The 27,087-nt window shown below is 43.3% G+C and overlaps 1 protein-coding gene across 32 annotated transcripts in view; it reads left to right on the forward strand.

Annotated features, from left to right (window-relative positions):
- CNIH3 (cornichon family AMPA receptor auxiliary protein 3) overlaps positions 1–27,087 on the forward strand; it is a 153,991-nt gene that overhangs the window by 63,744 nt on the left and 63,160 nt on the right. For 24 of the 32 annotated variants that reach the window (XM_061382343.1, XM_061382358.1, XM_061382336.1 and 21 more), the window contains 2 exons: positions 15,170–15,238; positions 23,203–23,250. In XM_061382343.1, the coding sequence (XP_061238327.1) occupies positions 15,170–15,238; positions 23,203–23,250 (117 nt within the window). The remainder of the gene's footprint in view (positions 1–15,169; positions 15,239–23,202; positions 23,251–27,087) is intronic. The other 8 variants (XM_061382329.1, XM_061382344.1, XM_061382351.1 and 5 more) reach the window with 1 other exon arrangement.

The following is a 27,087-nucleotide window of genomic DNA, read 5'->3' on the forward strand; positions in this document are numbered from 1 at the left end:
TTTAGTGCTAAAGAAAAAATTATTCTGGCACTTGTTAAAGTGGTAAGGGAGGCTTAATCAGGGCTATTGCAATAAGGGAGATAGAGTGGGCTCAATTATGAATATAAGGACAACAGAGATTTTTAAAAATATTTATTTTAGTTTTGGCTGTGTTGGGCTTTAGTTGTGGCACATGGGATCTTTTATTGTGGTGGGTGAGTTTCTCTCTAGTTGTGGCTCACAGGCTTGGTAGTTGTGGTGCAGACTTAGATACCCCGTGGCAGGTGAGATCTTAGTTCCCTGAGCAGGGGCGGAACCCACATCCCCTGTTTTGCAAGGTGAATTCTTTTTTAAAAAACTAATTAAATTCATTGATTTTTAATTGAAGGATAATTGCTTTACAGTATTGTGTTGGTTTCTGCCAAATGTCAGCATGAATCAGGCAAGGCAAATTCTTAACCCCTGGGCCATCAGGGAAATCCCTGACAATGGGGATTTGTAGCCAGTAAGCATGGTAAAGGGGTTGGTGATGAAAAATCACTAAGATGAGACCTTATGGGTGGGTGGAGAGGTTTACTAAACTGACTTACTAGCATTCTTACTGAAGACAGGCCAGGGTGATCAGATATCTAGAGTAGGGATTCTCTCAACCAACTTAGCAAAACTAGACTTGGTAAGGATAGACGCAGAGCCCAGGACTGAAGCCTGGCTGAGAAGAGGACTCAGGAGACCTTGGTCAAGTGACCTTGGTCACTGGGAGAGCCCTGTGCCTTGTCTGCCTTCCCTTTTATGGCATCTCCAACTCCTACCATGGTGCCTGGCAAATGGTAGATCCTAGTAAGTATTTATAAGGAAGAAGAGTGGTGGATTCCCTGCTGGCTGGGTGGTGAAGAATCTGCCTGCCAATGCAGGAGATGCAGGTTCCATCCTTGGGTTGGGAAGATCCCCTGGAGAAGGAAGTGGCAACCCACTCCAGTATTCTTGCCTAGAGAATCTCATGGACAGAGGAGCCTGGTGGGCTGCAGTCCATGGGGTTGCAGTGAATTGGATACGATTTAGCTACTAAACAACAACAGCTGTGATAAGGATGGATCTTCCTGGAAGATTCTCCGGGGTGTTAGAGCCTCCCTGATGCATGTTCACACTTACCCTTGGACATGTGCGCCCCCAGAACTGGGCGCACTGGCTGTGGGGCACTGCAGGCCTGGGGGCTGGAGGGGGCACTTGCTTGCCCTAAGAAACAGAGGACATTGGAACCAGAAGGGAGGAGCAATTCCAAGAGCTGTGTGGGAAGCTGATGGCCAAGACCCAGAAAGGTGTCTGGAAGGTCACCAAACCCTTCAAGCCAGAAATTGCTCCTGAAATCTCAAGTTTGAGAACCAAGGATGGCAGAGCAAGTGCAAGTGTGGTAGGAGAAAGGCGGAACCTGAGGCTGCCAACAGTCACTTAGACTCTGTGGTTCCCAACTTGCATCACATAGCAGGTTATGGTACTGTGGGTGCTGGCTGGGTTAGGGGCTGAGTGGAACAGGGGCCTGTGGCCTGCTTGAGTGAGACCAGGAAGACCTCAGAATGCTGCCCGCTGCTGCCCTCCTGTTACCGAAGAGCTTGTACTGCTTGCTGTGTGACAGGCCAGTAAATTCAAAGACAAGTCTTTGGGAAAAGGGATAGCGACTTTATTTGAAAAGCCAGCAGACGGAGAAGATGTTGGACTAGTGTCCCAAAGAATCATCTTTTTTTTCCCTTAGATTTGTTTTTGATGTGGACCATTTTAAAAGTCTTTATTGAATTTATTACAATATTGTTTCCATTTTATGTTTTGGTTTTTTTGGCCACAAGGCATATAGGATCTTAGCTCCCCAACCAGGGATTGAACCCACAGCCCCTGCATCGAAGGTGAAGTCTTAACCAATAGACCACCAGGGAAGTCCCCCAAAGAATCATCTTACCCAAGTTAAAATCCAGGCTTTCTTTTATACTAATGGAGGAGGGGGTATGGCTGGTTATTGCAGACTTCTTTGTGTAAGAATCTTTTGTTCTTGAAACTGTCCCTGTAGGTGTTTAAAGATCATGACTTTCCGGTAAACCTCCAACAAGACAAATGATATTCTCTGTTCTGCAACTTTTTATCTCTGTGTGAATGAAAAAGGGTTATGCCTCTAAAGGTCGGAGCCTTGAGGATGGGCTGTCCTGTACATCCCAGGCTACATGCGGCATTCTTGTAGTGAAAGCAGAGTGGAATACAGAGATTAAAGTAAGAGAAACATTCAGAATGGAGTGGGATTTGTTCTTCCCTGTTCCACTCCCACCCTTCCCTCACTGCGTGTGTTCTTCAGAGGGGCTGCCTCGCCCACCCCAAGTTAGCAGAACGTGGGGGCCTTTTCCTGACCTCCTCCCTTCTGGAATGTCCCCTGGCTGAAGCTGTGCCTGCCTGGTCTCCTGTTCTCTTGGCTCCCATGCCAGACATACCTGGCTCTGGGGCGTCTTTGTTTTTTGTTAATTAGATGAGCACCGGGGAAACAATGTCAAAACTGACTGTGTCTGCACTGGCACAGGCAGTGGCAAATAGGCTGTGTCCTTGTGTCCCCAAGTGTACTCGTCATTTGGGTCCAGGGGTTGGTCTGGGAGCTGATGTCTGCTTTCGCAGCTGATGTGCTGATCCCAGCCTCCTTCCCAGTATACCAGTGCTCAGTCTCCCACCGGGGACAGGATGGGCCCTGCCACTTTCTCATCCATGTGTAGCCTCAGAATGGTTCCACACCTACCTACATCCTCCTCCCCTAAAGTGGCTGGGTTTTTCTGGATCCAGACTGTGATGTTAATAACTGTGCTCAAGGCCAGGGAAGTGGAGTCCTAGCATCTGCATGCTGGTAATAACTACAGTAATAAAAATAACAATATTTACTCTTGCCACTAGGCATTGTACCCAGTGCTTTTATGGACATTATTTCCATTAGTCCTCACAGCCACAATAGGAAGTGGGAACCATTACTGTCCCGTCTTTATATTTGAGGACACTGTGGTTGGAAAGGTTAAACAGTTTGCCTGCCGTCTCACAAATAGATGAGGTGGAGTTTGGATTTGAACTGAGACTTTCTGACTCACAGACATAGGCTTAACCATTCTACCATGTGGCGCCTTCTCTGTAACAGCAGTTCACTCCTCATCCAGCCCCATCTTTATCTCTCCTGCTCTGATGCTGTGATCTGTGGCACCTCATTTCACACTCATGGTGCCGTGTAGAGGTAGGGATGGTTATTATTTCCATTTTCTGAATAAGGAAACCACAGTCTGGAGAAGTGAAGTGAGATTTTCCCAAGGTCACACAGCTAGTCTTTGCAGGGTTAAGACCCCACTGAGCCCTCCTCCAGGTGTGGGCTTCTTGCCTCTAAAGAGACAGCAGGAGGCGTGGAGTTGATGGTGGCTCACTTAGCAATGGTGCGGAGCGGGCTGTGGGGCCGGCAGAAGTGGTACCCATGAGTGTGGAGCTGATGCTGCTTTCTTCCTGGGGGTTCAGGTGTGGCTTAGCAAACTGTTGCCCATAGCCATTTAGAATCCGTGAATAGAACCTTTAGGATGCTTCAGCTGCTCCAGCGTCAGACATAAAACCAACACTAAACTGAAGCCATCTGTGTTACAACCAGTAAAGCTGTTCCCATCCCCCTTCTCCCTCCCATCCAGTTGAACTCCTGACTCTCAAAAATGGCCCCAAGGCTTGGGCAGTGGTTTGAAGGAATTACTCCTGTTGGGACAAGACGTGGAGAAGAAGTTAAAAAAAAAAAAAAAAAACCTGACTTCTTTCTAAATTAGAAGTATATTCTAAGCATGACTTTAGGGAACTTACAAGGCATGTGGTGAGTGTAAATGCCTGTTTCCCCAGGGAAGGTATATATTTTGGGTTGGAAATGCTTCTGTTGGCTTCTTTCACACTAACCAACTTTCACTGATAGCACCCCATGCCCTTCTCTTCTGGTAAACATCTTAGGTCACAGCAGCAACAATTTCAGATATTTTGCAAGTAGAGTGTATTGGTTTCCCAGGGCTGCCTTAACTAATTGCTACAAACCCGGTGACTCAGTAGGAATTTATTTTTTCACAGTTCAGGAGTCTGAAAGTCTAAAGTCACGGCATGTCCCTGCTCCCTCTGACAGCTCTAGGCAAGCTCCTTCCCTGTGACTTCCAGCTTCTGCCGGCTCCTGATCATCCCTCGTGCTCCTTGGTTTGTAGCTGCATCATCCCCACCCGCCATTTCTGTGTGGCCTTTTCTGTGTCTTATAAGGACGCTGTCACTGGGTTTAGGGCCTCTAATCTAGTATGACCTCATTTTAACTGATTATTTCTGCAGCAATTCTATTTTCAAATAAGGCCACGGGGACTTCCCTGATGGTCCAGTGGTTAAGAAAATGTCTTCCAATGAAGGGAACGTGGGTTCGATCCCTGGTTGGGGAACTAAGATCCCGCATGCCACGGGGCAACTAAGCCCGAATGCCACAACTACTGAGCCCATGTGCTGCAGCTACAGAAGCCCGCAGGCCACAGCAGGGACACAGCCCGGCCAAAATTAAAAAAACACAAACAAAAACGAAATAAGGCCACATTCTGAGGTTCAGCCCACAACATGGAGAAATCAAAAAAGAAGGTCTGCCCAGGTGGCCCTACTGCAGACAAGAGTCTGAACACATATCTGGGTGAAAGAACTGTCCCTGTTGATAGATGGTCAGTAGACAGAACTTCTGGGGGTCTCAGGCCATGTGCCCTCCCGTTAGAAAACTTTGAACAGCTCTTCTCGTGTCCAGTCATTCTCTGGGTTGGGTTAACCCAAAGTCACCCTCTGGCTTTCTGGGTCTGACTAGCCAGGATTCCTGGTCTTTCCTCATACTGCCTCTGAGCACTGACTTTACATTTGAGTGATTTAACGGCCTCGCAGGAAGAACCAGAAGATCATCAGCTTGCCACCTGCTCCCCAGTGTGCACACACGGCACTGCTTTCCCACACTGACCTGTCTCGTATCGTCCCTCTTGGTCACACCCCTTCGTTGGATTGTGAACCACAAGCGGCCAAAGCACTTAGTTCTGAGAGTCACGTAGAGGCCACGTCACCAAAGGAGCAGTTGGGCTGAACGGGGTCTCTCCTCTCAGGTCTGCTTTGAGGAGTGGGTTATTTGAGTCCCACACAGGTAGGATTCTTGGTTAGTCCTGCTCTGGGCCCCATCCCCTCCCGCTGTCTCTCTCAGTCACTGGGCTTTACCTGCTGTGGCCTTTCTGCCCCTCACCCATGATGACCTTGTTCCCCCCTGGGGCCTCTGCAGCATAATAACTTCCTTCTTTTGAAACTTTCTGTGTCTGGTTCCTGATTACTCAGTCTCTCAGCTGAGATGGTACCTCCTCCAAGAGGCCTTCCTTGACCACCCCCACCCCCCCAGTTTTATGTCTCCATATCACCTTGTTCTTTCTTCACACAGCCTGGCATTTTCAGATTTTTGTTTGTTTGTTTGTTTATTTGTTGATTCTGTCTTCTGCCCTTGTTTGTGATGACAGAGACCTTGTCTTCTGGTTCACTGCTATATCCTAGAGCCAAGACCAGTGTCAGGGACATCGTGGGTGCTTAGTGAAGAGTCTTTGGGGCATCTTCAGTAACTCAATACTTTCTTTTTAGGATTTCAAGTCACAGAGAGACAACCACATGGAGTATGTAGACAACTGCATGGTGCTACATGGAGCATCAGCTGATCAGGATTCAGAAACTGGGTCCTGGTGTGGGCTGTGGCTAGCCCACTGTGCTGTGGCCAGCACTTCATTCAGACGCTCTGCCTGGGGCTTGGTTTCCCCAACTCTGCACTAGGGGCACATCCCCATCCAGTGCATGGAGTCCTTGTGCAGATGAAATGGTGCCGGGAAATAATGGGACATAAATGTGCGACTGTGAGGCTTCAGCCCGCGAAGATCTTTCAGAAGCCAGAGGACACCGTGGAAGGAACACAGAGGAGAGAATGTTCCATAGAAAAGAGGCTTCTCCAAACGCGAAACTCTCTGATGGGGCAGCCCTGGGGACTTGTAAGCTAATGGGGGTGGAATTTTCTCTCATTATTACTCTTCCAGGAAGGTTTCTGCCATAGTAGAGTACAGTTATTTTTAGCAAAATAACTGTTTCAGACAAGCAAGGTAACTTTTAATCTCCTAATTATAAATGCTGTGGGCCTAAAGAAAGAAGGCTTCCTGAGAGGCTTAGTAGAGGACTTTGTAATTTCCTGCCCCTTGAGGTGGCTTCCCAGGTGGCTCAGCAGTAAAGAATCCGCCTGCCCATTCAGGAGTTGTGAGTTCAATCCCTGGGTTGGGAAGATCCCCTGGAGAAGGACATGGCAACCCACTCCAGTATTCTTGCCTGGAAATTTCCATGGACAGAGGAGCCTGGTGGGCTACAGTCCATAGGGTCACTGAAGAGTTGGACATGACTTAGTGACTGAACAATGACAACAGCCCCTTGAGGTGGGGCCAGGCTTCACCCCACGTGGGGATGTGGACTGATGGAATGGAGGCTATCTAGAGTTAGGGCCAACCCATGCCTGGCTACAGGAGGGCTCTAGTCCATAGTGAGGCCCCTCACAGAGTGAATTTTTGAATTTTCTGAAGCATAGTTGATTTACAATGTTATGTTAGTTTCTGGTATTGGTATGCAGCAAAGTGATTTTATATATATTTACTTTTTCAGATTATTTTCCAGTATAGATTATTAAAAGATACTGAATTTAATTCTCTGTGCTATACAGTAGGCTCTTTATCTATTTTACGTATAGTAGTGTGTATATATATTAATCCCAAACTCCTAATTTATCCTCCCTCTTCCCCTTTAGTAACCATAAATTTGTTTCTATGTGAGTCTATTTCAGTTTTATTGTTGTTCAGTAGCTCAGTCATGTCCAACTGTTTGCTACCCCATGAACTGCAGCACGCCAGGCTTCCCTATTCTTCACCACCACCTGGATTTTGCTCAAACTCATGTCCATTGAGTTGGTGATGCCATCCAACCATCTCATCCTCTGTCACCCTCTTCTGCCCTCAATCTTTCCCAGCTTTAGTGTCTTTCCCAAAGGGTTGGCTCTTTGCATCAGGTGGCCAAAGTATTGGAGCTCCAGCTTCAGCATCAGTTCTTCCAGTGAATATTCAGAGTTGGTTTCCTTTTAGATTGACTGGTTTGATCTCCTTGCTGCTCAAGGGACTCTCAAGAGTCTTCTCTTGCACTGCAACTTGAAATCATCAGTTCTTACACACACACACACGCTACATTTTATTTATCCATTCATCTGTTGATGGACATTAAGGTTGCTTTATTGTCTTGGCTACTATAAATAGTGCTGCTATGAACATTGGAGCTCATGTATCTTTTCAAATGGGAGTTTTTGTCTTTCCCAGATATATGTCCAGTAGTGGGATTGCAGGATCATATGGTAGTTCTATTTTTCCTTTTTGAAGGAAATTCCATACTGTTTTCCATAGTAGCTGCACCAATTTACATTCACACCCACAGTGTAGGAGGGTTCCCTTTTCTTCACATCCTCTCCAGCAGTTAAAGACTTTTTAATGATGGCCATTCTGACTGGTATGAGTTATGATTTTGATTTGCATTTCCCTAGTAATTAGTGATGTTGAGCATCTTTTCATGTGTATGTTCACCATCTGTATATCTTCTTTGGAGAAATGTCTGTTTGGGTCTTCTGCCCATTTTTTGATTTTTTTTATGTTGAGCTGTATCAGCTCTTTGTATATTTTGGAAATTAATCCCTTGCTGGTTGCATCATTTGCAAATATTTTCTCTCAATCAGTGGGTTGTCTTTTCATTTTGTTGATGGTTTCCTTTGCTGTGCTAAAGCTTTTAAGTTTGATTTGATTAGGTCTCTCTCTCTTTCTTTAAAATTTCTTTTGCCTTAGGAGACTATTCTAAGAAAACATTGCTATGGTTTATTTCAGAGAATGTTTTGTGTATGTTCTTTTCTGGGAATTTTATGGTGGCAGGTCTTATGTGATTGACCATAGGCCTGAGGATTCATTTCTGAGCTCTCTATTCTGTTCCATGGACCCATGTGTCTGTTTTTGTGCCAGTACCATGCTGTTTTGATGACTGTAGCTTTGTGGTATTATCTGAAGCCTGGGTGGGTTATGCTTCTAGCTTTGTTCTTTTTCCTCAAGATTGCTTTGACAATTCTGGGTCTTTAGTGCTTCCATAAATTTTAGGATTATTTGTTGTAGTTCTCTGGAAAATGTCATGGGTTGTTTGATAGGGATCGCATTAAATCAGTAGATTGCTTTGGGTAGTATGGCCATTTTAACAATATTAATTCTTCCAAAGGTCTGTGAATTGTTGAGTCATTATCCTGGGCCCTGATGGTGCTGGGAAGAGCCAGAGGGTTTGGGTCAGGACCTTTGGGAATGAGTTAGCTTAAGCCTAGTGGTGGCAAGGACAGAGCTCTAGGTTCACAGAGATAGCTTCACATCCAGAGTGTTTCTCTGCTTGGACCTCCCTCCCTTTCTGGACTCCTTGGGCCCCTGGCCCTGCATCTCCTGGAGCCTCCACTCTGCACACAGCTAGGTGCTGGCATCTGACTTTCTGTCCCTCTTGAGCAGTGTCCCCTGCACAGCGCAGTCCCAGGCAGGATTGTAGGCAACCTGATTGGCTAAAATGTTTGTCATGCAGCTGGTGGAAGAGCTGCTTGTCTTGCTGTGTCTCCACTGTCCTGCTGCTGCCTTGTCTAGTCTTTTCTGTGTTCACTCAAAGCTCCATCTCAAAAATTTGTCAAGAGAACAAGGAAGGAAGATTCCCTATACAAGAAAGTGAAATAAGCAGTGAAGGTGGCTCTGATATTAATTCAACCTATAAGTTTGACAACTGTGATGAAACTGGCTAGTTATAAGTCACACACTATCCAAGCTCATGTAATAAGAAATAACCTGATAGTCCTAAATCTATTAAAGAAACTGAATTTTTAGTGTAAACTTTCCCTTATGAAAACCCTAGATTTTAGGAAAAAACCTAAGAGAAAATCTTTGTGGCCTTAGGAGTTCTCAGATCCAGCACCAAAAATACAATCAATAAAAGAAAAACTGATAAATTGGATAAACTGATAAATATTAAAATGAAAAACTTTTGCTCTGAGAAACATCCAGTTAAGAATGAAAAGACATGATACAGAAAAGAAGAAAATATTTGCATATGATACAAATGAACTTATTTACAAAACAGAGACAGACTCATAGAAAACAAATTTATGGTTACCAAAGGGGAAGTGGGGAGAGGGATAAATTAGCAATTTGGGATTAGCAGATGCAAACTACTATATATAAAATAGATAAACAATAATGTCCTACCTGTAAAGCATAGGGAACTATTTTCAATATCTTGTAACAAACCATAATGGAAAGAAATATGGAAAAGCATATATCTATATATGTATACCTGAATCACTTAAACCAGAAACTAACAACATTGTAAATCAACTGCTATTGCTACTGCTAAGTCGCTTCAGTTGTCTGACTCTGTGCGACCCCATAGATGGCAGCCCACCAGGCTCCCCGTTCCTGGGATTCTCCAGGCAAGAACACTAGAGTGGGTTGCCATTTCCTTCTCCAATGCATGAAAGTGAAAAGTGAAAGTGAAGTTGCTCAGTCATGTCCGACTCTTTGCAACCCCATGGACTGCAGCCCACCAGGCTCCTCCATCCATGGGATTCTCCAGGCAAGAGTAAATCAACTACACGTCAATTTTTTGAAAATTTCAATTTGCATAACTGACAAAGATTTGTATCCAGAATATACAGAGAACTCTCAAAAACCATCAATAAGAAAACAAAGAGATCAATTTTTAAAAAGTTGGGCAAGTGATTTGAACACACTTCACACATCACCAAAAAAGACATACATATGACCATTAAGCCCACAAAAAATTGCTCAACATCGTTAATTATTGGAGATATGAGATATCTCTACACTTCTATTGTCATGGCTAAAATAAAAGAAACCCAAACTGACAATACTAAGTTTTGATGAGGATGTAGAGTGATTGGAACTCTTTTATGTTACTAGTGGGAATACAAAATGGTACAGCCACTTTGGAAAACAGTTTCTCCATTTCTTATATAAACATACAGTTAGTTACCACATGAACCAGCAATACATGTCCTATTTACTCAAGAAAATTGAAAACACATTTGCATGAAAACTGTTACGCAGATGTTTCTAGCAGCTTTATTCATAACTGTAAAAAAACTGGAAAAACCCACATGTTCTCTCTTTTTTTTTTAAAGAAGTTATTTATTTGGCTGTGGTGGGTCTTAGTTGCAGCACGCGGGATCTTCAGTCTTTGTTGAGGCATGCGGGATCTTTGGTTGTGGCATTCCAGTTCTTAGTTTCGGCACGTGGGGTCTAGTTCCTTGACCAGGGATCGAACCCAAGCCCCCTGTATGAGAGTTTGGAGTCTTAGCCATTGTACCACCAGGGAAGTCCACCACGTGTTCTTTAACAGGTGAATGAGTAAACAAACTTTGGTCATCTCTAGTGGAATACTACTCAGCAACAAAAAGGAGCAAGCTAATGATGTAGCAAGGTTGCACGGGGGAGCAGAGGCTCAGATAAGCTGGCCTTTGGATACAGCTGAATTAAACCGGTCATCCTTTGATCATGGCATCGTCATCATGCTTTTCTCACAGTCCATCACTGATGCTAATGGCATGGCTCCAGATAGAAATCTGTGGCACCAAAGGGCTCCACTATCCTGTACTGAGTGTTCTGTTCTCAGATACTGGCCAGGAGTCTGGGAGTGGGAAACTAGGAACTAGTGCTAAGAAGCTGCTGCTGCTGCTGCTAAGTCGCTTCAGTCGTGTCCAACTCTGTGCGACCCCATAGACGGCAGCCCACCAGGCTCCCCCCAGAGTGTAACCCAAACCTCACAGCTTCTGGGAAGCTTTGTTTTTGTTCCACAGAGATAGGTGCTCATCCCACCTGTCCTTGGACTGTGTTTCCTTCTCTCTGTGTGTACTGGAGGTAGGGTGACTTAATGGTAACTGTATAGGTTTTAGTGTCGGAGAGGCTTTGGTTTAAATCCTGGCCCCAAAGCAGTGATCTTGGACAAGTAATTTAATCGCTTCTGGTCTCAGTTTTTTAATTTCTGAAATAGGGACAAAACTAGTACTTATCTTATGGGGTGGCTGAAGACTTAAATGATATAAAGCATGTTTAGTGTGAAGCCTAGAGCCCAACATGTAAGCATGCACTAAATGGTAGATATTATTATAGTTGTCTTGTTAATAGTACTTATCACATTATAGCATGATGATCTGTTTACATGCTTGTCTTCTTTTCTAGACTTGTTGAGGACAGGAGCTGTATTTTGTTGATTTTTGTACCTGCAGGGGCTAGCCCAGTGCCTGTGGGTAAGAAGTGCTCACTGAATGTCAAGTGAATGGATGGATTGTTTAGTTAGTAGTTAGCGGAAGGCAATGGCACCCCACTCCAGTACTCTTGCCTGGAAAATCCCATGGACAGAGGAGCCTGGAAGGCTGCAGTCCACGGGGTCGCTGAGGATCGGACAGGACTGAGCGACTTCACTTTCACTTTTCACTTCCATGCATTGGAGAAGGAAATGGCAACCCACTCCACTGTTCTTGCCTGGAGAATCCCAGGGACGGCGGAGCCTGGTGGGCTGCTGTCTATGGGGTCGCACAGAGTCAGACACGACTGAAGCGACTTAGCATGCATGCATGCCAGGGAGGGGATACTGAAGGCCTTTCTGTCCATTACCATCACCATTATCAGAAAGCCCATGAAGTAATTGTTATCTCATGGAGCTTGAAGGCATAAGCTTCACTCTGGCCTTCCTTTTTTCACACCTTCCTTCAAGTCGGGTCCTGAGATGGGCTGTGGTTGCCTGCTGTCAGACTCAACTCAGCAGCTTGAAACCCCCTGGGGCTCCTGTCTAGCTGCTTCAAGCATCAGCTGCCTTTGTTCCCTTCAGCCCAGACTCACATCCCTTTACTTAGATAGGGAGCGGGCTGGAGGCGGGAATCACGCAGGTTTGTGTCTTCAGTTACAGCGGTGATGTGGGGGGCTTGATCCCTTTTCTGAATGGACTACCAGCCTCTTTGGGGAGCTTATATATGTTGTATCAACAGTAATGGGGTTCTAACGCCATCCAGAGATTTTTAGTTGACTAGATGAAATCTGATGAATTGTCTTTATAATTAGGTACATAATGAGTGGAATGCTTGCTTATGTCAGCCTGCTGGGATCTAGGAGGGCGATCTTCAGGCTCTGCCCTTGGTTCTGCTCAGTTTGCATTTATATCTGGGGATATAGATGTAGATGTTGAGCACATTATGTTCATTAACATTTGTAGTTTGGAGACATATCTCAACACATTGGACCAATAAGGAGGAGTTAAAAGGGATAAATGTCAGTTACAGCTTTTAGGGACCAATAATCCAATAATGGGTGTGTGGAATGAAATGGGTTTAGTTTAACTGAAGCACATAAAAAAGACCTGGGCTGTTATGTAACGCAAGTTCAGTATGAAACCAGGCATATGATGTGTCTACAAAAAGGCTAATGCTATCAGGTCACGTTAACAGAGGTACAGTTTACAGAACAGAGGAGGTGAGTGGTGCTTTTACTCTCTGAGCCAACTGACCTCACCTTGAGTATGGTGTTTAGTTCTGACAGTCATGTTTTAGTAAAGACGTTTACAACTGTAATGTGACTGAAGGACAATCAGAAGGGTGAGATAATTTAGTGCCAGTTAACATAACGGCTGCCCACTCCAGTATCCTAGCATGAAGAATTCCATGGACTGTATAGCCCATGGGATCACAAAGAATCAGACACGACTGAGTGACTTAAAAAAAAAAACAAAAACATATATATATATATATATATATATATATATATATAATGGTTGGAGAGATTTAGCCTGAAGAAGGATTTGCTGGGTTCACCATAGCTGTCAATACTGATAGGAATTCCTTGTGGAAGAGGGATTCAGTGATCCTCTGTGTCTCTAAAGCAGTGCATTACAATAGAACCTTCTGTGATGATGGAAATGTGTTATATCTATGCTGTTTAATAGCTACTAGAAAGATGTGATTTTAAGCAATTAGAATGTGGGAACTGAATTTTAAATTTAATTTTAACTAATTAAAATTAAAATAGCCAAATGTGGCTATCATATTGGACAACATGCAGCTCAGAGGAGAAATAAAAGAATAGAACAGAGGTTAGCAAGTTTTTTTCATTAAAGAGCAAGATAGTAACTATTTTGAGCTTTGCTGCCCATATGGTTTCTGTTGCAGCTACTCAACTCAGCCATTGTGGTGCAAGAAAATAGATATGTATAAAAGAATGTATAAAAGAATGCATGTGTCTATGTTCCAATGAAACTTTATCGATGAACACTGAAATTTGAAATGATCTAATTTTAATGTGTCACAAAATATTATTCTTTTAATTTTTTCTGTTATTCTAAAGATGTAAAAACCATTCTTAGCACACAGGTTGTGCAGAAATGAGTGGCCAGCTAGATTTGACCTGTGGGCTGTGGTTTGCTCACACTGGCTTAGCATGTGGGTGGAAACCTTAGGGAGTTATATGTGAGTTCAGTTAAGGAAGATAATGATTAATTAGAGGTAAGCCAGGGATAGAAGGAACATCTTCAGTAACTGGTGAGTTTCTTGTTACTAAAGCTTCAAGTATCAGCTGGATAATGAACTATCTGGCAAGGGATGATACAGAAATGTGTCTCTCTAATATTACTTACACTAGAATTCTTCCCTAATTCTGTAAGAGTATTAAAATCAGAATGACATGTGACTGAGCTAAAATCATACCTACTTTTTTAAGGGAAACAAGTCATTTTCTCTCACTCGGTACTTGCTCTCAACCCCTGCTGCTGGAACAGGGACTGTTTTGGACAGGGGCACTAGCTTCATTCAGCAATTCTCCCGAGTGTTCAGGGACCCCTGGGATATGCCTTCCTGGGGGAGTTGGTTTGTCCATTTGTGTGCAGACCAGGACAGGTCCTGAGACCTTCGCACCCTAGGAGAGGACACCTTACTGGCTGTACACACCTGTGTTCTGTTATTGAGTCCCTGGCGACACCTGAGGGACAAAGTGGTCGGGGTTAGGAAGCGTCCCTTTTACCTAGTTCTTTCTGTGGCTGGGTCGTGCCTCATTCTGTGACTGGAGAAGGGCACCTCTAATATTTTCCCCTCCAGACAGATAGGGAAACCATTGCTTTCTGGGGGCCTTTGAGCTTCTGTCCAGAATGACCTTGAGAACTCAAGTCCAATGGAGTGAGCTTGACACCTTGATTGTCCAGGAGCTGATCGTCCAGCCTTTGGATGACTAAAGATTCAATTGTTCCTAGTATTGTCAACTCTGCTTTCTTAATTTTCTCTTTTCCCTTTTGCCTGACTTCTATCCATTAAACTTCTAATCAGCATCTCTGCCAGAATAAACAAAAGTAAAAAATAAACAACTTTTTCCTTCAGGAGAAAATGGAAAGTGCTGGTTTCAAGTTTTAACTTTGTGTGTGTGTGTACCTTTATCCAAAGCCCAACCTGCTCTCACTGTAACAAAGTTTTCTCTACATTTTTATGAAGCACAGGAAACTTAAAAAAACCTTTATTTGGGGGATTTAAAAAATTCAGATAGTTGACATACAACATTGAGTACATCTAAGGTGTACAGTGTATGGATTTGGTATATTTATGTTACAATATGCTTGCCCCTTTCACCTTAACTAACACCTCTAGCCCATCACAGTTACCATTTTTTCTAGTACTTGAAACAATTAAGATCTAGTCTCTTAGCAAGTATAATGTTTATAATACAGTTTTGTTTTCTGTTACCACTGTACAGTGTATTAGGTCTCCAGGACTTATTTATTTGCTATTTTAAATATGTACCCTTAAACAACATCCTTCTCATTCCCCATGTAGGGGATTTTCAGGCATATACAATGTAGACAGGAGAGTACAGTCAACCCCAAGTGCCCCTCACCAGCTTTGACAGTGATTCCTGGCCAGTGTCATGTCATTGGCACCCCTCTCCTGCCTCCTGAGTTATTTTGGACCACATCTATAGGAAGCTTTCCACTTGGTGAACTGACTCATCTTTGCACTAACATCTTGACTCTGTGTTTTCCATTTCAGATAATTGCCTTTGATGAGTTAAGAACGGATTTTAAGAGCCCCATCGACCAGTGCAACCCTCTTCACGCGGTGAGTTGTGGGTGACTGGAAGGGTGGTGTCCTTCCAAGCCACCCAGGGCCTGTGAAGGAGGGTAAGGTTTTGATGAGTAGGGTGAGTGAAGCACATACTTGGCCCTGGCTGCACCTCCATGTCTGGTTCAGGGTGGTAGTCCCTGAGGCTGCAGAGGTCTCAACTTATCCTGAAAAGTCAAGTATAGCAGTCCCAGTACCTGGGTGGGAAAGCTCTGTGTGCCGTGGCTGTGGATTCCTCGTGGCCCCGTGTTAGTGGGTCTTGAGCAGGGAGAGCGGCTCCAGGCTGTCCATCACATTGGTGGATGTGGGAGCATCACTGTGGTCATCCCCACTCTGTACTTTGCCAGGTTTCTCAGAGGGAAACTTGCAGGGGGTTAACATGCACAGCTCATTTCACTGTATCCATCACCCAGGGAGCATTCATCTTGGGAGGCTGTCTGGGTTTGAGGTCGGTTCGCCTTCCCCTGGGAACCTGATGTAGTCCAGTTGTCTGGCCCTGGTTCAGAATATGAGAAACCCCCTGCCCCTGCTGCTCCCTGAGTCCTGCTGCTCTGTCTGGCTTGTCAGGCCATGACCACTGCTTCCACGTGCCTGGAATGGATGTAGGAAGAAGCCTCGACACGAGCAGAGGAAAAGGACCTCGTGTCTGCAGAGTCGGGTGGATGCTGGCTATCCACTCATTGGCTCAGTGCAGCCCACGTCCCAGAGCCAGGCACCAGCCAGGCCTGTACAGAGCCTTTTCCAGATTCTTCTGGACCAGAACTCAAAGGATGGAGCTCATAGTTCATGCAGGTCTGTCTCTCAGTCTAATAAGCTCAGTGAGCCTGCATTGTGTTGAACTTCCCTCCAGGCCCTGGTTTCCAGGACTAAGGCAAGTTTTTGTTTGAATAGTTCTATTGATAGTTTCAGTTAAAAGTTGTAGAGTGAATGCCAGGATTTACTAGTGTGACTATACATATACACACACACACACACATATATAGTATATATCTGTGTGAATATTAGTATTAACCTGGAAGGCTTTAGTGGCATCATTTAGTGACATAATTCTCTAGTGATAGGTACAAAGAGGTCTGTTCTCCTTAGCTGTGGGCCCCCTGAAGAGAGTTGTATTCTTCGGGAGGTACTAAAAGACCAAGGGAACAGGCTTTGGTGTCCACTTGTAAAGTACAGGGTTATTATTGGATTATTATTTAACAGTTATTACTGTTAAATTTTGGGTGGGTTTTATTACATTCCAACAATACAAGAGAAGACTCTACATATGGACATCACCAGATGGCCAATACTGAAATCAGATTGATTATATTCTTTGCAGCCAATGATGGAGAAGCTCTATACAGTCAGCAGAAACAAGACCCGGAGCTGACTGTGGCTCAGATCATGAACTCCTTATTGCCAAATTCAGACTTAAATTGAAGAAAGTAGGGAAAAACACTAGACCATTCAGATATGACCTAAATAAAATTCCTTACGATTATACAGTGGAAGTGAGAAATAGATTCAAGGGATTAAACCTGATAGACAGAGTGCCTAAAGAACTATGGATGGAGGTTTGTGACATTGTATAGGAGGCAATGATTAAGACCATCCCCAAGAAAAAGAAATGCAAAAAAGCAAAATAGTTGTCTGAGGAGGTCTTATAAATAGCTTTGAAAAGAAGAGAAGCAAAAGGCAAAGGAGAAAAGGAAAGATATACCCATCTGAATGCAGAGTTCCAAAGAAGAGCAAGGAGAGATAAGAAAGCCTTCCTCAGTGATCCATGCAAAGAAATAGAGGAAAACCATAGAATGGGAAAGACTAGAGATCTCTTCAAGAAAATTAGAGATACCAAGGGAACATTTCATGCAAAGATAGGCACAATAAAGGACAGAAAATGTGTGAACCTAACAGAAGCAGAAGATATTAAGAAGAGGTGGCAAGAAGACACAGATGAATTATACAAAAAAGATCTTTGTGACCCAGATAATCACAATGGTGTGATCGCTCACCTAGAGCCAGACATCCTGGAATGTGAAGTCAAGTGGGCCTTAGGAAGCATCACTATGAACTAAGCTAGTGGAGGTGATGGAATTCCAGTTGAGCTATTTCAAATCCTAAAAGATGATGCTGTGAAAGTGCTGCACTCAATAGGCTAGCAAATTTGAAAAACTCAGCAGTAGCCATAGGACTGGAAAAGGTCAGTTTTCATTCCAATCCCAAAGAAAGGCAATGCAAAGAATGTTCAAACTACTGCACAATTGCATTCATCTCACACGCTAGCAAAATAATGCTCAAAATTCTCCAAGCCAGGCTTCAGCAGTATGTGAACCATGAACTTTCAGATGTTCAAGCTGGATTTAGAAAATCCAGAGGAACCAGAGATCAAATTGCCAACATCAGTGGGATCTTCGAAAAGCAAGAAAGTTCCAGAAAAACATCTACTGCTGCTTTATTGACTACGCCAAAGCCTTTGACTGTGTGGATCACAACAAACTGTGGAAAATTCTTCAAGAGATGGGAATACCAGGCCACCTTCCCTGCCTCCTGATAAATCTGTATGCAGGTCAAGAAGCAACAGTTAGAACTGGACTTGGAACGACAGACTGGTTCCAAATTGGGAAAGGAATACGTCAAGGCTGTATATTGTCACCCTGCTTATTTAACTTATATGCAGAGTACATCATGAGAAATACTGGACTAGATGAAGCACAAACTGAAATCACAAGATTCCAGATCACAAGCACAAGATTGCAGGGTGAAATATCAATAACCTCAGATATGCAGATAACACCACCCTTACGGCAGAAAGTGAAGAACTAAAGAGCCTCTTGATGAAAGTGAAAGAGGAGAGTGAAAAAGCTGGGGAAAAAACTCAACATTCAGAAAACTAAGATCATGGCATCTGGTCCCATCATTTCATGGCAAATAGATGGGGAAACAGTGGAAACAGTGACAGACTTTACCCTTTTGGGCTCCAAAATCACTGCAGATGGTGACTGCAGCCATGATTAAAACATGCTTGCTCTTTGGATGAAGAGTTATGACCAACCTAGACAGTATATTAAAAAGCAGAGACATTAATTTGCCAACAAAGGTCCATCTAGGCAAAGCTATGGTTTCTCCAGTAGTCATGTATGGATGTGAGAGTTGGACTATAAAGAAAGCTCAGCGCCGAGGAATTGATGCTTTTGAACTGTGGTGTTGGAGAAGATTCTTGAGAGTCCCTTGGACTGCAAGGAGATCCAACCAGTCCATCCTAAAGGAAATCAGTCCTGAATATTCATTGGAAGGACTCATGCTGAAGCTGAAGCTGAAACTCCAATACTTGGGCCACCTGATGGAAAGAACTGACTTATCTGAAAAGACCCTGATGCTGGGAAAGATTGAAGGCGAGAGGAGAAGGGGATGACAGAAGATGAGATAGTTGGATGGCATCACTGACTTAATGGACACGAGTTTGAGTAAACTCCGGGAGTTGGTGTTGCACAGGGAGGCCTGGTGTGCTGCAGTCCATGGGGTTGCAGATTCTGACATGACTGAGCAACTGAACTGAACCGAACTGAAGAAACTATATATATATATATATATATATATATATATATATATATATTCAGTGGTGATTTAGTTGCTAAGTCATGTCCAACTTTTGTGACCCCATGGACTGGGGCCCACCAGGCTCTTCTGTCCATGGGATTCTCCAGGCAAGAATACTGGAGTAGGTTGCCATTTCCTTCTCCAAGGATTATTCTTGTGTTTCCTACATTGCAGGCAGATTCCTTACTGCTGAGCCACCAGGGAAGCCCCATATAGACACACACACACACACACACACACACACACACACACACACATAAAACCTAAAATTCTCATAACTCTGTGAGACAGGCCTCATTTGCCCAATTTAGACTCTTATCCAAGGACTCAAAGTTCATGCGCAGTGAAGTCAGAATTGGAACCCAGGTCTGCTTGTGTTCTTACCACTTACTCTATGTTGTAGAAAAAGAGATAGATCTGATTCTTTAAACACCTGTTTTTATAATCCCTTGATTCTGTGAAACAGAGCCTACCCTTTCTAAGTCAACCGTGTGAAGCAGAGTTTTGTGGCAAGTTGGAAGAATCCCTAAGATCTACTTTAAAACTGACCTGTCTTGTGAAACTTGTCATTATTTAAAATTCATTTTGTTTCCATCTGCCAGCCTCACCACCCCCCAGGGGTAACTTGGCTCCTCCAGACCTGAAAGGGTTGCACCTCGGGCCTCCTTTCACTCTGGATGTTTTTGTGGTTGGCACCAGCATCGCACACCTGGCCCGTCAATATCGACCAGGTGCACAGAGCTGCTCTAGGCTGAGAGGGTGCTTCTGTTTGGAATGTCAGGGAGTCAAGAGCCTGTTTTGCTTCCTTCTGGTGGCTTGGGCTCAAATGAGAAAGTGGCTCACTTAGAACACCCAGAGTTCCTTGTGTCCTGCCCCTCAAATCCAATCATGTGAATTCAACACCAAGGTGCAAGAGGGTTGATGAAACCAGGAGACAGGTTCGTGATGCCCGTTTCCATCTTACCTTGACAGTTTTCTTAGTTCGGGCAGAACAAAGAAAATTAGGACCAGTGTATGTCCAATGGGAAGCTTCTGCACAAGGTCAGTGCAAGGACAGAACCTGCACACAGTAGGTGCTTAATAACTTTGTTGCTGAAAGAATGAATGACTGTTAAAGGGTGAGGTTGCATAGCAGAGAAGCTGAACCTCAACTTTTTATTCCTATGATGAAAGCCACACTTGTTCACAGATATAGAAAACAAATTTATGCTTACCAGGGGTGGGAAAGAGGGGGGATAAATTAGGAGGTTGGGATCGACATATATACACTACTGTGTATAAAATAGGCTTCCCTGATAGCTCAGTTGGTAAAGAATCCACCTGCAATGCAGGAGACCCCAGTTCGATTCCTGGGTTGGGAAGATCCCCTGGAAAAGGGAAAGGCTACCCATTCCAATATTCTGGCCTGGAGAATTCCATGGACTATATAGTCCATGGGGTCACAAAGAGTCGGACACGACTGAGCGACTTTCACGTTCATATATAAAAGATAACTATTAGGACCTACTGTATAGCACAGGGGACTCAATATTTGTAGTAATGTGGGAAAAGAATCTTAAAAAGACTGGATATATGTATGTATGTAACTGATTCCCTTTATTGTACACCTGAAGCTGACATAGCATTGTAAATCAACTATACTCCAATAAAAGTTTAAAAAAATAAAGCCACACATCTAATCAGTCAATGAATTAATTAAGGAGTCTGGGTCCCAAAGGCCAGACATCTTATAGATAAACTAAAGCCCTTAGCTTTGTAAAGGACTCCTGTCTGATACTTTTTAAAGCCCTAATGCAAGAGTATTAGGCACATTCCCCCTGGATTTTATGATGTTACTCCCTGGCAGGAACTTAAACTTTGGATGCCTAATTTAACTCATCCTTAAGCTCTCTGGGCCCCCATAGAGCCTCTGCAGCAGCATCTCAGGCTCAGGTGGCTTGACAAAGCTGCTTCACTGGTTGCTAACTGTAGTCCTGGACAAATTTGTGCAAACAGCTGCTGATTGGTGTGGAGTATTTCTAAATGAACACACATGAGGTCCACTGGTTCTTTAGATTTAAGCTCTAAATACTGTGGGACCCTTTGGTTGACCACCAGTCCCCGCTTCCAGCCAGTGAGAAGAGGAGGAATGCTTTGTTTCTACTCTGAGTTTCTCATGGTAACCCTTTCCCTTTCCTTTTATCAATGGGACATTTAACATCACTGTAAAGTAAGGAGAAATGTTGTTCTTCAGAGGATCTGGCTTGCTGGAGAAAGAGCTCGAGTGTGTCCTGAACTCCGCCCCCCTTTCATCCTTGGGATCTCACGTCTTTTCACACGTTCTCTGTTTAGGCAGCCTCGATGCCCAGCTGTGTGTGTGTGTGTGTGTGTGTGTGTGTGTGTGTGCGCGCGTGCGTTTGCTTGTACACAAGCAAGCACACGTGTGTTGAGGAGGATGTGGTCTGTCTTCCTAGCCCCGTGGACGCTAATTTGTCCTGGTGTGGGCTCTTTCCTCTGGGCTTAAAGGATGCACAGGAATTGCTATATTTGTGATTTAATTAGAGAAATTGAAGTGGCCCAGCCACCTGTCTTCTCGAGATCCAGGAGGAGCCTCATTATCATCATGTCTACCGCAACCAAATTGCCTTGGTAATGAAGCACCAGGAGATGCCACAGCTGTGTTCAGGGTGGTTTCAGAGATCGCGAAAGTCACTGCGGGAAAGGGGAGGCAACGTTCAGTGTGTGAGCCTAGCATCATCACCTGCCCACCCCTGGGGCATTTTTCCATGGCAGTGAGCCAAACTCTAGAGACGGCCATCTTGAAAATTCTTAGCCCGGGGGCACTGCTGGTGTCTAATGAGTGGGAAGATTGCTTCCTCTAAATACAGTCACTTTAGAAAAATAAAGTCAAGGGCAGAGAGCTTCCCCATCTTATACACTAATCAGGCACATATGCTCTTGGAGACTTGAATGGGAAGCCCTCCAGGGGGTCTGACTCCAGGCTTCAGGACATTCATGAGCACGTGGTCCCTATTCTTTAGTTTGATTGTCTTACAGGGACATGGAGGTTGTAGGAAAAAAAAATAAAGAAACCTGTGCTGGGCTGAAAAGAAAGCTGAACCCCATGCTGTTTGCTGGGGAAGTTGGGTTAAGAGCAAATAACTGTGACAAGGTCAGTAGAGAAAAGCTTGAAACTCTTATTTCTTTCAGTTTTATTAAGATATAATGGGCACATAGCAGTATATTTAGTTTCAGGTGTATGGCATAATGACTTGACTTGCAAATGTTGCAAAATAATTGGTTAACATTGCAAAATAAATGGTTAGCATCCATCATGTCGTATAGACGTGAAAGAAAAATATTTTCCTTGTGATGAAATTTTGGGGATTTATTCACTTAGCAACTTTCAAATATGCCACATAGCATCTTAGCTATACTTGTTATGTTATACATTACATCCCATTATTTGCCTTATAACTGGAAGATTTTAACTTTTGATCACCATCATCAAATTCCCTCTCTACCTCTGGTAACTGCAAATCTGATCTCTTTTTCTGTGAGTTTGTCTTGTTCTTATTGTTTTGTTTTTGGATTACAGAAATAAATGAGACCACACAGTATTTGTCTTTCTCTGATGTTTCATTTAGCATAGTGCCCTTGAGGTCTGTCTATGTTGTCACAAATGGCAAGGTTTCCTTTTTATGGCCGAATAATATCCCATTATTTATGTATATACAACTGATTTATCCATTCATCTGTCAATGGACACTTAGGTTATTTCTATGTCTTGGCTACTCTAAAAAAGCTGTTATGAACATAATGGTGCAGATATTTCTTCAGTATAGTAATTTTGTTTCCTTTGGATATATCCAGAAGTGGAATGCTGGATCATGTGGTACTTCTATTTTTAATTTTTTGAGGAACCTCCATACTGTTTTCCATAGTGACTGTACCAATTTACACTCCCACCAACAGTGTAGGAGGGTTCATTTTTTTCCTCACAGCCTCACCAGCACTTGGTATCACTTGTCTTTTTGATGCTAGTCATTCTAACCGATGTGAGGTGATATCTCATTTTGGTTTTAATTTGGATTTTCCTGGTGATTAGTGAGATTGAGCACCTTTTCATGTGCCTGGTGGCCACCTGTATGTCTTTGGAAAACTGTTCAGATCCTCTGCCCATTTTTAATTGGTTTATTTGTGTGGTGTTTGTTTTTTTTTTTTTGCTCTTGAGTTATATGAGCTGAAATTCTTCTTAGCAAAAGGTTGGAGCTTGAAGGTCATGGCTGGGAAGGGTCTGTGGTGGACTCTGCCTCCTCCACTAGGGGCTGAATGAGGGGTTTCTCCTGTTTTTCCAGCAGAAGACCTAACCTCCCCTCTCTTTTCTTTCTTGTGCCTCCTGATAGAGGGAACGGCTGAGGAACATTGAGCGAATATGCTTCCTTCTGCGAAAGGTCAGTGCAAGTGCCCCATGCCAAAGGGTGGATGATCACATGGTCACGGGTGGTCACACAGTGAAAGGGACTGGTGAGGCTGAACGCCTGCTTCGGTCCCTGTCTCCCCACGAAGGCAAATGATGGTGGGGGAGAAGGAGGTGGGAGCAAGTGAGTTCTTTGGAAACCTCCAGAGACAAGAGGCACTAATTAAAAGGGGTGGCCATCAATCAAAGTGTCAGGACCGCACTGGATATTTGCAAGTGCCCTCTGGTTGGATTTTGAGGTTCTTTATCTTTGCTTGATGATGGATGGCCTTTACAGCTGATAACTGCTTCACAGCCTTTGTTCCTGTCTGATGCTGGGCTCAGAAATGCTCCCGCCTGGCTCAGCCAAGTTTTTAACTGGTTGTTGGGTTTCATTTGAGGTTTCAACCTGCCACTCAGCTTTGCAGTTTGATTGACAGCATCATCAGGAGTGTTGGAGGGGTGGGATGGGAGATATTATTAAAGGGGGAGCCAGACATTCAGAGAGTTTCTCTGAATGAATGGTCAGTAGGTCACAGCTGCCCTCAGCGCATTCAGAAAGCACACGTGTGCACGCATATTCATGTATGCATGTACAGCTTAAGCTTAGTATTTAGCAGGGCTCTATGATGTAGCTGGGAGACCCCTGTGACAGAGAGATCAGTCTGCCACTCTCCAGTAAGGAAAGCATGTACTTTTTGTAGCAAAGTGTGGAGAATAGCAACTTGCATGTAAAACTAAGTGTCCATTACCTTGAGCCAAGGGACATCCCTGATCTCTATTCAGAGTGGATGGGCTACAGGCTGTAGGAAAGCCACCCGTCCACCCAAAAGGAGTTTTTGAGCTTTATGTGAATAGGAGAGAAATCAAATGCCACGCCAACATTGATGGAAGGGAAACAATTTTGCAAGCTTTTGATTTTTTTCCCTATATTTCAATAATGATGCCTTTCATTGGGAGAGAGAGCTTAATCAAGAAGTCAGTTATTTTTCTAGCTAATTACTTGTCCTTTACTGTTTTTCAAGAAACTCAGTATGTCAGGGTTCCGCATCTGCTATGACAGAGCAGGAAAGTAAGCTCAGATAATGAAAATACTAGTGATCCAAGGAATAAAGAATGATTAAGAAAATAACATATGACATTTGGTGTTAAGGGGCTTCCCCGATGGCTCAGTGGGTAAAGAATCCACCTGCCAATGCAGGAGACACAGGAGATATGGATTTGATCCTTGGCTTGGGAAGATCCCCTGGAGGAGGAAATGGCAACCCACTCCAGTACTCTTGCCTAAAAAATCCCATGGACAGAGGAGGCTGGCTGACTACAGTCCAAAGGGTCCAAAGAATTGGACACGACTGAGCACACATGCATGCATTTGGTTTTAAGGGTGATTCATGAATTTGTAGATTATTTTCACAGAGAATGTCTTAGACACCAAAAATCCTCTCCAGCTGTCACTTCCATAGTCTCCAGTTTATTTTTTAAGGCTGATACCCAAGGTCTTTCAACTCCAAGTCCCCCCCCGCCACCCTTTTAAAATGTACCATCCTGAATTCTCTGGCAGAGCAGTAACCTCAATCAGTCACATTTGAGCCTTGCTCACTTTTTTGTGTTGCTTGACCGTTGACTCTAGCCAGACAGCATGCAGTAGCCTGTGGCTGCCTCTGCCGAGGTCCTATCTTCCGGCCCTGTGCTCTACAGCCAACCGTTACTCACCTATTTCATGCTTGGTTGTTTGTATCTGTTAATCCCATGCACCTAATTTGTCCTTCCCCTCCTTCCTCTCTCCTTGGGAAACCATACATTTGTTTTCCATGTTTGTGAATCTGTTTCTGTTTTGTATATAGGTTCATTTGTCTTATTTTTTAGATTCTATGTAGAAGCCATATCATACAGTATTTTTCTTTCTCTGTCTGACTTACTCAACCAAAGTATAATATTTTCTAGGTCTATCCATGTTGCTGCAAATGGCAATATTTCATTTTTTATGACCAATTAATATTCCATTGTATACATGTATATATACCATATCTTCCTAAGCCAGTTGTTTATCGATAGGCACTTAGGTTGCCTCCATGTCTTGGCTATTATAAATAGTGCTGTGAACATTAGGGTACCTGTATCATTTTGAATTCGAGTTTTCATTTTTCCTGGTTATATACCTAGGAGTTGGGTTGCTGGATCACATGATAGCTCTATTTTTAGTTTTTTAAGGAACCTCCATACTGTTTTCCATTGTGGCTGCACCAATTTACATATTCCCACCAACAGTGTAGGAAGATTCCCTTTTCTTCCTTTTACCATCTCCAGCATTTATTACTTATAGACTTTTTAATGATAACTTTTCTAACAGGTATGCGGTGATAACTCATTGTGGCTTCTTTTAGAGAAATTGTATTTAAAAATAGTTTATATTGGCATGTAATTGATTTGGGGGGCTTCCCAGGTAGCTCAGTGGTAAAGAATCCACCTGCCAGTGCAGAAGATGCAGGAGACGTGGGTTCAGACCTTGAGTTGGAAAGATTCCCTGGAGGAGGAAATGGCAATCTACTCCAGTATTCTTGCCTGGGAAATCCCATGGACAGAGGAGCCTGGTGGGCTACAGTCCATAGTGTCACAAACAGTCAGGCACGACTGAGCAGGCATGCTCAGTAAACAGTTGATTTATAATGTATTAGTTTCCGGTATACAACAGAGTGATTCAGTTATATATATATAACTGAATATACTGAATATACATGTATCTATTCTTTTTCAAGCTATTTTCCCATTTAGATTATTACGGAATATTGAGTAGAGTTCCCTGTGCTATATAGTAGGCCCTTGTTGGTTATCTATTTTAAATACTGTAGCATATATATGTTAATCCCAAGCTCCTAATTTATTCCTTCCCCCTTTCCCCTTTGGTAACCATAAATTTGTTTTCTAAATCTGTTTTCTGAGACTTAGAAAGTTCATTTGTATCATTTTTTTAGATTCCACGTATAAATTATATCATATGATATTTGTCTTTATCTCTCTGAGTTACTTCACTTAGTATGATAATCTCTAGGTCCATCCATGTGCTGCAAATAACATTATTTCATCCTTTTTTATGGCTGAGTAATATTCCATGGTGTGTATACACACACACACACACACCCCTTCTTTGTATATCCTTTCCTCTGTCAGTGGGCGTTTAGGTTGCTTCCATGTCTCGGTCATTGTAAATAGTGCTGCAGAGAGCATTGGGGTGCATGTATCTTTTCAAAGTATGGTTTTCTCCAGAGATATGCCCAAGGGTGGGATTGCTGGATCATATGGGAACTCTATTTTTAGTTTTTTAAGGAACTTCCTTACTGTTCTCCATAGTGACTATACCAATTTACATTCCCACCAAACAGGGTAGGAAAGTTCTGTTTTTGATGATGGTTAACCTGACAGATGCAAGGTGATATCTCATTGTGTCTTTGATTGCATTTCTCTAATAATTAGCGATGTTGAACACTTTTTCGTGTTCCTGTTGGCTATCTGTATGTCTTCTTTGGAAGAATGCCTATTTCGGTCTTCTGCCCATTTTTAAACTTTTTTTTTTTTTTGCTACTGTGTAGTGTGAGCTGTTTGTATATTCTGGACATTAATCCCTTGTAGTTCATATCATTTGCCCATATTTCCTCCCATTCCATAGGTCGTCTTTTCATTTTGTTGCTGGTTTCCTTTGCTGTGCAAAAGCTCTGAAGCTTGTTTAGATCCTGTAATAGTCTTTTCATTTCTTCGTTTCAGCAGTGTCCATGACAGAGCACAAAACTTAAATCTTACCACATTTGCTACTTACATCAGGTTTGTATTTTAAAAT

The sequence above is a fragment of the Bos javanicus genome, chromosome 16, assembly GCF_032452875.1.
Source record: "Bos javanicus breed banteng chromosome 16, ARS-OSU_banteng_1.0, whole genome shotgun sequence".
Classification (NCBI taxonomy): domain Eukaryota; kingdom Metazoa; phylum Chordata; class Mammalia; order Artiodactyla; family Bovidae; genus Bos; species Bos javanicus.